Genomic DNA, 12537 nt, shown 5'->3' on the forward strand with positions numbered 1-12537 from the left:
GGTAAAAGCTATTTGTTTGCATTAGTGAACATCTTCTATTCCATCTCCAGTACTACTGTTACTTGAAGAACAGCTAAGAAGAAATACAGCATATATTATACATTAGTACTTGTTGACGTGCTTGGATAATTTTATATTGCAACTTACATTTTATGTTGTAAACACGTCTCTGCTCTCATTTGCATTACTCTTTCCAGTTCCTCTCTACAAGTGAAAAGCTAATTCCTTATTTGCATCAGGTAAGAATTGCTTTTGGGGTAAAAGCATTGATTTAAATCCCATTTATCCCAGAGTTTAGAAATTGTAAGTTTAAATGTACTACACAGTAATAAACCTTTCCACTATCAATATTACAAATCTATAACATTTTTCCAGTGCAGTTTTCACTAGTTATTATAGCATTTTGCATGTAAACTGAGAACTGCTTAACAAAATCTAGCAGTTGGTATTAAAAGCCATAAAGTTATAATTCCCAGCATCTTCTCAGTTCTCAGAATACAGAACTGACTAAGGGCAGTCTCATCTCTGATGGATGAAGTCTCCTTTCTTAAGGATCTGTTCCAAAACTATCAACTTTTCTTTCTCCATCGCATTGCATTGAATTTCTCATCTCTCCTAATCATTAATCATTAATCATCTTCCATGGTATGACACTTTAAGTCGATGGTTAGGAAATACTAATGCATTCACATACATAAAAGAAGAGGGACTGAGAAGAAAAACTGAGTGCAGAAAAAAGCGTATTTCAACTCCTGTATTATTCACATTGAACAGGCTTTGAGATGGAGATTCTGTCTTTTCCTTTTCCTCTCTGTTGATGTACAGCACTCCAAAAAAAATGTCATGGAAGTTGATAGGTAAGATATCTTGTTTTATCACTCAGCTTTACGTTTTAAAACAGTCTGTGTCTTACCTTTAATATCTTAGCCTCATATTCCAAGGCATAGTGAGTTATCATACCACCTTGTGCCACTCTGACTGCACTGGCTTACAATTGCACTGAATTTCATATCAGAAACAGCTTGGTAATATCAGATTATCTAAGTCAAGTCTTCCTTAGGCATGAACTGCTTCTGCTTTCATTTTGCTTCAGCTTCTTCTTGATGCAGATAGCAATAACCCTGAACTAAAGAAGCAGGCAACAACTCAGTCAAACAAGTTCAGCAAGGTTTAACAACAAGGTTCAGGCTTTTCACTTGACTACAGTTGTTGCTGTGTGTGCATCTCAGGTATGAAAGCATGAATAAACAGTGAGAAAGCACATTTGGTGTAGAAAAAATATGAACATACCTCTCGTTTTCACTGAAAGACACCTGGGTAAGTGAAAACAAATGATGGAAATCTATCTCCCATCAACACGTAGTCTCTCAGGAGCTAAACTAATTAGTGAAAGTAAATCATTGATGTCAGGACTATGCTATACTGAGAATATGTCAAATGTTACATACAACTTTCAATATTTTCCTTTCTGTCACAGTTCAATCCTGGCTCATCTATAGTAGCAAAAACTCTTGTTACAGTTTAATAAAAAGTGTGGTGTATAATTTTTCATCATTTTTCCTGTAAAAGTTCTATCACATTTATATACCTGAGAGAGCTTTCTTCATGTGTTGATTTTTTCATAAACTTAAGTCACTGCAGTAAAATCTGAATATAGTCTAAAACACTGTGCACAATGACCCAGTTCACCTGCTCAGTGGTCAATGCAACTATCAATGACTGTTCAGCCAAGAAAACCATTTATATCCTTTCCAGCTTATATGTCACTGAAATCCACAAGAATTATATAAAAGAGAATACACAATCATTCAGTAAGACTTTTTTCCTGTTTTGATACTCCAATTCAGCAGAAATAGTAGGGCCAAGTAAAGAATTTCACTGATCAGATTTTTTTTCTATCAGGTGCTCTTCAGTAATTCCTTGGCTTGCCTATGCTGTGGTCTTCCACTCAAGTGCTAGCCAGTCCTCTAATGGTTTAGCTTTAGAGAGCAGGACAAAGACGATTAATTATTATAGCATGGTTACAGGCATTAGTAAGAAGCATTAGCATGGAGCACTGCTTTTCTCCATATGAATGCACCCATATTTCACTTGTTGATAATTTTTGTGTGTCAATGTTTTCTATGATTAGAAAAGAGCCCCCCCACAACTTCTACTTTTTGAATGTAGCAGATTTTTAATTTGTGCACGTTATTACACTATATCAAATGAAGTTTCAAAGTCCTGGTTAAATACTGTGCATTGGTTCTCAGGATTGTGGTCTGGTTTTATAATACTACTTTGAAAAGAAGCTAATTTAGGGCCATTATCTATAAGTTCTTATATATGCAAGGAAGTGTATTCATGCGAGTTACTTCAGTAGAATTGAGTAAAGACCACAAGATCTTGCCCTGCTCCCCTCACCACAAAGATTAATTTCACTGAATAAAGGGCTGACAAAACTGTACCACATACATCCCTGCAAGCCAGCAGTGCAGGACAGTCATTTAAAATAAAAAGATCAGTGAAAACCCAGTGTGGCAGTCGGTTCAGGTCACCGACTGCTGTCCTTTCCTCTCCAGCTCTAAGGCCCAGCATGAACACGTACACTTGGCTATTCAGTGAACCTAGATGCTGATGAACATGTCCTTCAAACTCAGTTCTCACAAAATCTTTCGGAGTAGCAAAAATAATACTGTTCTCCTACAGTCCTGTACTGCACCTTTGGATCCAGGGAAGGAGGAAATCAGGTTTTGTCTCAGTATCACAAGCAGTGTCACAAGCATTAGCATGGGAGTCCAAGAAATGAAAATAGTAACATCAGTACCCTTACTTCACTGACCTATCTACAGCTTGTCATTTAGAAACTTTACTGTATGTTCCAACAGTATCACATATTTCATTATGGTTTAAAAACTACAACCATCTAACTTTATTATATGCCTGCACGCTGCCCAGGTTTTTAAGACCCATCTGGATGAAGCCTTTAGTAACTTTGTCTTATGGCTAGTTTTGTAACTGACCCTCCTTTTCACTGGAGGCCTCCTGAGGTCCCTTCCAGCTTCACAGTATCCTGTGAATACAGCACACAAACATACACAAACACAAAGGACAATCTCCTCACCAAATTCAACCTTTATAAATTCTTAGAATTTATTATGTTGTAACTCCACTGAGTTTCCACTAACCCAAACATTTGTCATATACACAGAGATATTGCTTTGAATGCAAACCCAAAATTATTAGTTCCCTAGTTGCATGTTAACTTCAAAAAGTATCTTTGTCTGACAATGACACTGACTGAGAGAGACAAATTATTGCATAATATGACAAGGGGCAAGGGCTTTAATCTAATAGAGGGTAGGTTTAGGCTAGATATTAGGAAGTTCTTCACAATGCGGGTGCTAACACTGGCACAGGTTGCCCAGAGAAGCTGTAGCTGCTCCATCCCTGGCAATGTTCAAGGCCAAGCTGCATGGGGCTTTGAGCAACCTGCTCTAGTGGAAGGTGTCTCTGCCCGTAGCTAGGACGTTGGAACTAGATGATTGTTAAAGGTCCCTTCCAACCCAAATCATTCTATGATTCTGTAATCTTCTGCCCAGTTCCTTCACTTCTTTTCCCAAGCAAGACATAAAATCCTGGCAACACAATTATTTATAATCTGTCTTATCCATTGGTTAGACATCTAATCCAAATAAAACAGAAAAACCTTTTCTAGAGTAGAAGGGAAATCTGTAGTGATTCTCTCAGAGCAGATAGTTACACTGTGTTCTTGGACTTCAGTACCATGAACAGTATACTGAAGACATGCAGGTTCTTTAGCTACTGTGAAACAAGAACAATAAAATGATCAGTGCTTATTGTAAAAGCTTTAAAACCTATTTTATGAATAAAGAAAATGTAGTTACATACTGAAAAAGAATCAAGCTAAAACTTCTGGGGTACCAGAGCAGGCTTGCAGCACTAGATATTCTGGAAAAAGACAATTTTTTCAATTGGCCTCAGTGAATGTCAACATGTAAGGAATAATCAGTGGCTGAGCTCTTGCAATTCATCTTTTATAAGCATACTTGAGGGACAAATGCATAAAAGTATTATGCAGTATTCCATTTTCACATTCATTAATGCCAAACCCAGAGGTTTTCAGTGACCTTCTTGCTCTGTTCAGGGCTGTGACTAATGGAACTACCACAGCCTAATCCTCCCAGCACTTATGGTTCACCTCTTCCATGCTAATGTACGTATATTATGTATGCATGTAATGCATGATTATTTGAGAGCAATAAGCCTACATCCACACCTAAGCTCCAGTGCTCCCTACTTTCTATTCCTTCTCATATCACAGAAGGGGTAGGTAAGTCATTCTAGCTTGAGTATGAAAACAGAAGTAGCACAGTCCCAGAAACAGATCCTGACACCTATCACATGCAACAAGATGTCCAAGAACAAGGTTTATTCCAGGCTTTGCTACTGAACTGCCTTATGAGCATTAGGAAGTCAATGCACTGCCACTCAGAAGCTCCATTTCTCTAAACTTAGAGCTAGATTGCCACACTATAATTAGAGGGTTGGAAAAAAAAAAAGATAACCATGAAGACAAGGAATTTGGATTCTTAAGCCAAAAAAAAGAGACAACTGAAGGGAAAAATCCTAACAGTCTTTGAAAAGATACTATGCTGTTTCCTAAACTAGTTCATCTTATGGTCTGAACTCACTGTTGTAAAGATTCTCCTCCCACTGGCTAATATAACTTTCACTTGCTGGAATTTAAACACAGTACTTCTTATCTGCTATGTCAAGAACATAGAAATTATTCCCTTCCTCTTTGTTTCATGGTACTCACTAACTTTTATTACTGGCTGTAGAAAATATATAATACTGCATGGTTTTTGGAGTGCATTTTGGAGTTTCAGTTAAAGCTGACTAGCACTATGGAAAATCTTTAATGTATCAGTTGCCTAGATGGAACTCATCACCAAATACCCCAGGCTTTCTTTATAGTCAGTTAAGCCTTGGCCATGATCCAAGTCTAAAACAAGTCATAAAAGACCCTGTTTCTTTTCAGAAAGAAACTTGGTGAGTGTAGAACTGTTTCAGCTATGAATACATATATAAGAAACACAGACTCACAGAAAAGTTTTATTTGAAAGGATGCTCCAGATGTCATCTAGCCCAGCTACCTGCTCAAAGCAGATCAGGTCACTCAGAGCTGTGCCCATTCAATTCCTGTTACCTCCAAGGATGGATATTCCACAAACTTGGAGAACCTGTTCCAGCATTTAAACACCCTCACAGTAAAAAAATGTTTTCTAGCACCTAATCAGAGTTTCCTACTTTCCTACTTGTTACCATTAAAGACATCTAAAATCAGCTGAGATCAGACTCCTAATTGAATTAATAGGCTACTCTTTCATAGTATCGTGCTTGTGCTCACTTTATTCAATGGTCTTTGCAGCATGCAAAGAGTTTTCAAATCTGTGTTGCTGCAAGATGCATTTCAAACATTAATAAGACAGGGAGTTAGAAAAGGCTACGAAGAAAAGGTTAGAAAAAAAGCCCAACAATAGTTAGTATTTCTGGAAAAGGAAAGTAATGAGAATCCTCCCATCAGATGCCAAGTATAGAAGTTAAGAGACTCCTCCATAAGACAGCTTTTGGCTCTCTGTTCAAAATCTAAGAACAAAGAAATATAAGCAAAATCAATTAGAAAGCCCACTGTTAATTTGGATAAGGTCCATCGATAATTGGAAAGACTAAATAAAGGGAAATCAAAGATGTCACTATGAGAACTGAAAAAATGTACGAAATGAGTGCCTCAGAAATGACAGCTTCCCAGCAACTCCTGGGTAAAATCTATGCATTTATAATAGACAAAGCTCATCTGCCTGCTTATAATTCAGGACAGATCCGTATGTTGTTATCAGTACAGCAGAATTTGAATAATAAATTTTGGTGGAGACCATCATTTGCACTTCCCGTTTGGTTACAAGGGCATTGTAACAGATGTTTTTCTCACCAAAAGCAGCTGGCTGGTGATATTATTTTTCAATTAGTGATACTACACTATGAATAAATTACTGCATGTAGATATGAAAACAATGACAATTAGTGAAAGAAATTATGCAATTAACAAAGTAGGTTTTGGTTTCTGTTTAATTGGAGGGTAAGGAAAGTCAGAGATGCAATAAAGCCCTTCTGGATGCATTGAAATTTGTATGCTGAAGTCTCTCAAAACAATCCAAGACAGACTGGGTAAATGGCTCTAGAAAAAGCAAGAATTAGGGAAATGTAGAGAGACAGAGAGTAAAGACGCAAAAGACTTACAGCAGTATTGAGAAAATCTATGGGGATTTTGCTTTTCAAATAAGAATGCAATTTTGCACTGAATCCTTAAAAGAACCAGAGATTTGAGTTATTTAGAACTGAAATGCTGTCATTTTATCTCTTTACATTGTACATACAATTACATGTAAATTACATGTAATTATATTACAGCTGTGTAATTCTGCACTTAGTTGAGTGTTAAAGTAAAGCTTTTTGGTTTTACCCTTTTGGAAGAAGAGATGACACAAAGAGAAAAACAGCCTTATGTTACAGAATACTTTACTGTAGTGATGCTCTTACTGTAGTGATGCTAGTCTGGATCAAACCGCTGAACTCCATTCTGTATTTTAACTTGCATTTCATGCTAGCTGAGGAAAACATAACCTAATGCACGTGCATAAAAGGTGAGACCTACATTAATTAGTCTTCAGTCTCTAAGTACTTCTTTATGGGAAAATGAGAACCAAATCAAATATATGAAATAACTGTGCCTCTGTGCATGTGTATCAGCAGAGATGCCATCTTTAACCACATCACTGAGTTACAGAATACTGCCAATTCTTCTCAGAAACAAATAAAAGTATCAAATAGCAGAAAGAAGTAACAGAAAGAATAAACAATGGATATGATCCAGGAAAAAGATGACATGCTTTGCATGTATCTGTCTTAATAACCAATATGATAATCTGTGCTATGCACCTTGCTATAAAAACCTGAGTGTGAATGTCAGCTGGTACAAATGAGACTCTCCATTCAGAGCTCAGGTTTTCTTTTGTTCTTTCTCATGCCATCCTGCTCTGCACTGCATTCCTTTTCCAGACAATAAGGAGGCAAGCACATTTAGATACTGCCCATGTACAGCAAAATGTCAAGAGTTCGCATTCCAAGGACTCATACCTTGCAGAAACACAGGCTCTTCTTTCTTAAAGATTACATAGGGTCCTCTTTCTTAAAGATTATGTAATAGACCTCTCTGGCTATGGGCTATGCTTTGCATTCTTTGCACATTTATTGTTCCACTCTCTTGCCCTGGATCAGAAGTTGATGAAATCTTCCTTGCAGTGCATTGAGGGACAGAGATGTTGAAATCCTGATATCTCAGTATCAGGCCAAATCTTCTTTGTTTTTTACAAAACCATACTCTTGCAGTTGGTGAAATCAGTATTAATTCCTCTGTCTGAACATTAAGATGACTTCCCAGTACCACACTCTCTACATCCCCCCCCTAAGACGCTGAACACAGAAACAACACTTTTTCTGTGTTTCAGCCTGATCAGGAGTCACAGGCTGATCAGTAATTACCTATGTAATAAAGAAAGAGAGCCTCAGCAAAGAGTGTGGAAGCACAAAACTGCTGTAAGAGAGCACTCAGGCTGCACACTTGCATGTTAGTGACTAACAGAATGTGTTATCAGTGGAGAGTTTTATACAGTATGAAAATGAAAAGTGCAGAGAAGGACAAGCTCTAGTCAGAAATCGATATCCCAACCTGGAGACAGGAATCAGGAATTTTTAGCAAAAATTTTCCCTCAGAATACACTAAATTGCCAGAAAAAAAAAAAAAGCAGGGGAATGTTTAAATATCAGTGAAAAGCTGAGGGGATGCTTCAGTTATCAAACCCCTCCCTCCCAGCCCCATTTCCTTTCCTCTCTTATCCCTCTGCATTTAAAGGTTGTGTGGATGGCCATCTGTTGGCACCTGATGCCGGAAAATAGACAGCCACCAAAGGATGTCCTTTGTAACATAGAGGACCAAGACAAAACCTGGAAAAGAAATTGAGGAATCAGTGACAGGGAGCAGACTGAAGACACAGCAAGAGCTATGATGAGGCTTCTGGCACACTTCAGAATTGAGGCTGTGCAAACATTTCTTATGGAGCCTCAGTCTTGGGAAGCCACTACAATGTCCCAGAGTTCACTGGGAAAGCCACTACAAGGCCTCAGGGTTTTCTGGGAAAGCAGAGAGGAGACAGCCATGGACAGGAAACCTCTCATGTTAATGCTTTAAGTTGTGACTTTATAAATGCTTCATAGCATTTCCATACAGGCCAAGAAAGCAGTGTGCGGGCTTTCTGTTCTGCTCACTGGAAAAGGGTATGAAAGAAGCATTTGTGGAATAACGTGGAAAACCCCAAAACTTTTCTGCCTGGCATCTGCAAAGTGAAAGATAAAAAACCACATAAAACTATCCTAGAAATGCACACACTTTTTCTTCAGAACCTAAAAGGCACACGTGATAAAAAAAAACCCTGCATATAAATTCCATTGGGGATTGTGTTTATCATAGTATTCTTCACACCTCATTCTACTACAGTTTATCTGCTACTTGTTCTGCAACTGCTAAGGAGCTCTGTTTTCCAGCTAATCTCTCACTATCTAAAGGATGATCTGTGCAAGCACAGAAGATTCTGACTATTGAGGAAAATAGAATAGGAAAATAATCCAAAACTCTGTTTTTGTTCCTTCTGTCTCCTGATCTGCACGCTATCAACTTCATTCAATGTACATTTTGGTGTCTTCCTTTATCTAGTCATTACATTGGTTTTATGTGGCAATTAACAAACTCAGGTTTCCCAGGATTTTTGAAAAGAGAAAGGAATAATATTTCTATGAGTTTTGTGATATAATCCTCACATGACTGTGAAATAATTTTTTCCTACTTACAGCATAGGGATCACATCGTTTTCCCAAATACATGGTACTGCAGATCTCACATAGCTTCAGAAATATCAAAATATATGCCAATAATTCTCTGAAGTAATCACTCTTTATACTACATTCTAAAGAAATACTTGGTATAATCAGTGTCTTCCTTTTACATACCTTGCGTATCCTTCCCACAGGATAGTACAGAGAGGTACTATCTTTCAAAGCAAAAACTCAGTTTAACCCAGAACACCTAAAAACTTCTAAATAAAAAACACTGGAAAGTTCCTTAAACTGAAAATGAAGAATTATTATAAATATAGGAAAATGTTCAAGTGTTCTTAAGAATACTCACTGAAGACAGCCCATTTTATAGTCAGATTAAACTAATCGTTACATAAATAGTTTTGACATTTATATGTTCACCAAGGTGATTCAATGTATTAAGATGTCAGCAAGGATGTAATTTTTCAAAAAAGCTATAGTTTGACTTACCGGGAAGTACAGAAGAAGTGATCCAAAAAGAATGGTTTCCAGCAGCACCAGCCCTGAAGCCCTGATACTCTAGAAGACAAAGAACAATACAAAACATTAGAAAATTCTCTCTGTGTCACATTTACGTGCTGGGTTCTTTGCAGAAGGCACCTTCACTCCTGTCATCATAACTCTTCCACAGTAATGCTTACTAAAGCACAGTATTAAGCTGTCTGTCATACTGGCATGCTCCACGTTCTTTAATTCACAGGCCCATTACAATGGTTGTGTTTTACAAAATCCAATTTAAAAAATCATTCTTTCCTATGTTAGATACTGTTCAACACACATTACCTGGATACCTTTTGAAACTGCTAAAATTGCTCTCAAGTGTGAAGAATTATGGATTGTGGGAATTACAGATACGAATTTGACTTTAGAATTTGTTCTGTACTATTTAAATTTCAAGAACTCCTTTGAACATTTTGACTTATTTAATATTAATGACTAGGCTTCTACAATACATATGAATAATCGACAATTTTAATGAATACAGAGTGTGCTCTTAGATTGAAAGCACCCTTTATTCTCCCTGAAATTTTGTACAAAGATGTTGATTCAGACATTAAACTTGTCAGGCTTCTAAAATACCATGCAGTTTCCTCACTGGTTCTAATTCAGTCTCTTCATCATTGTTTTCTTACATTTTAAAATTTGAAAAAGTCAATTCTTTTTCCTAATACAAAATATATTCCAATAAGTTTAATGATTTATGTATAGTGCATCTGCATCTTAAAGACAAAACATTAACACTGTTTCCCATTTATTTAACCATCTCATTCCCCTGAGATACTGTTTCATACTCTGCTCTAGAAGAACACAGCTCTTTCTCAAATGCAAGCAAGGCAGGCATATAGGATAGCAGAATCAGCTTCGCCAAGAATCTTCTGAAAAATACCCTTCTTTTACCTCACAAATTCCTCTTGTGGGCTGGAATTAATGGTTTGTGGTAATCTCTCTAACGGTTTTAGATGGGAGTAGTTTATCTTTCAGAACTAAGGCAATCACTAGAAATATAATTGTCTATCAGAATGGATTTGCAGACAAACTTGGTGCCCTGGGGTCCAGTTTCTGCTTGCTGGTAGAATTTTCTAGATAAAATGCAGTATTTCAGTGAATCTAGACTCTTACTCAGGTTTCCTATTTCATCATTACTTTAACTAGCCACTTTTAAATATCTAAAGTACTGAACATAGGTTGAAAAACATGGAGAAAATTCTTAGGAAGCCTTTTTAATATGAGACAGTTATGGAGCTACCTGATTTCCAGTAATGGTGAAATTTGCAGCAATGTTTGTCCAAAGCACGTGTATCAGCAGAGACATCAACAATATCCTATATAAGTGTTCACCTCAAAAATCATCATGAGAAGTTATTTCCAATGGGTATCCACATCAAAGCTTCTGCTTTAAGAAAACACTAAAATAACAGCTCCAGGACCATCTTAGTGCTACTGATGCTGTATTAGTCACAATTTAAGCCTGGAATGAGGATTATGAATGGTTTTCCACTCATTTTAAGATTATAACGGCACCTTTTTGGTTCAACCACTGCAAGATGTTTCCACAAAAATCTTGGGCCCACAGCTCGTTTCCTTATTTTTTGGCCAGAATTGCTCATGCATTTGAGAATTATTATGACTCCTCTTTTCTAGACTTTTCCAATTCTTTCACTTTTCCAATTCTTTCACTTTTCCTCGTGGATCTTAACCTTAGACTTTCACGTTAAGAGTTTCATACCAAGGACTGCAAAACTGTTCTGCCTCCTCTCTCTAAAACTGAATCCTGAAACCAAGATACATATATTTTTAGCAAAATTTTTACAGAAATTATATCATTCCATGAAATGTTCCTTACTGAATACTGACCAGCAAGTGCAGGTTATATTTAGAATGAGTTCCTACAATGCAAGGCACTGGTTTCAAGAACCAAAATGTAAATGTTTTGGGTTTTCTTTTTTTTCTATTATGATGTTGGGTAAAGCATAAACATAATCTCAGCAAAAAGCTGGGAAATTGATAACTGAAATGCCAGTGTCAGATTTTTAGGCTCAAGTGATACCATTGTTCAACGACATATCATATTCAAGTGAGTCATTAATTTATCTTATTTGTTTCTGTCACTTGGATAGACAGGCAGCCTCACCCACTAGTCTGCTAACATAAAGACGGTCCAGCACTTCTGTACTATATTTCCCCATGCAATAGCGCTGCCTCATTTCATATGTAGAAGGATGCGCCAGAGACACAAAGCATTTATATCAACAGACAAAAAATTGCCCGAAACACATTTATTCTGTATTTGCGAGACAGTCATTTGTTATAAGCATCCCTAAGCAATAAACAAAGACCCAAAGGGATGATATTATCTTCCATGGCTGCTGTAATAAAATTGTTAATGTACCCATATTTCTGTATTCAGATGCATTCAACTTTTCCAAGTGGCACTTTAAGATCAATACATATAGACAACTGCTCAAAACTGCTTTCTGCAGACACCTCTGATCTAGACTAAAAGCAAAAAGGTGGAAGTAAATGTTTAAATGCCAGTTATGAAGTCATTAAATGGAATACTTCCAGGTTGCTTTAATTAAGAAGTGACTAGACTCCCAATTATTTTACAGCGTAAATGTTCAAAGCTATGGATCATGGACACTGCTTGGACACATATAATAGAAAAGTGCAAATATTTTTATAAATGATAAATGCAGCACGAGTTGTTTCACGCTTCTAATGAACACGTAAATTTAGCCTGAGCAAGATGTAAATTTTGTGTGCAGCACATGAAAAAAAAAAGCTCAGAAGGCTTAGAAAAAGTTAAAAGGACAACCAAAGGACTACTTTTGTGTTAAGTGTAGAGAAAAAAAAAAAAAGGGAAGGAAACAGAAGTATCATAGTTCTCCCAAATTCATTTTTTGAAACTCTGACTTTTAACTTTCTCTGCTGCAGAGGTATTTTAATATCAAAAAAAGTAACATGAAATCTTTTTGTATATAATACGTTACAAAATTGTATACTATATGTATATATATACAATACCAACTGAAAAAATATGTG

General features: G+C 36.7%; 1 protein-coding gene across 1 annotated transcript in view; it reads right to left on the reverse strand.

The window, feature by feature from the left end:
- The window catches only part of GPR158 (G protein-coupled receptor 158), a 185979-nt gene that overhangs the window by 73302 nt on the left and 100140 nt on the right, over positions 1 to 12537 (reverse strand). Inside the window, exon 5 of the mRNA XM_034067256.1 lies at positions 9445 to 9513. Within this exon, the coding sequence (XP_033923147.1) occupies positions 9445 to 9513 (69 nt within the window). The remainder of the gene's footprint in view (positions 1 to 9444; positions 9514 to 12537) is intronic.

Source organism: Melopsittacus undulatus, chromosome 1 (assembly GCF_012275295.1).
Source record: "Melopsittacus undulatus isolate bMelUnd1 chromosome 1, bMelUnd1.mat.Z, whole genome shotgun sequence".
Lineage (NCBI taxonomy): Eukaryota > Metazoa > Chordata > Aves > Psittaciformes > Psittaculidae > Melopsittacus > Melopsittacus undulatus.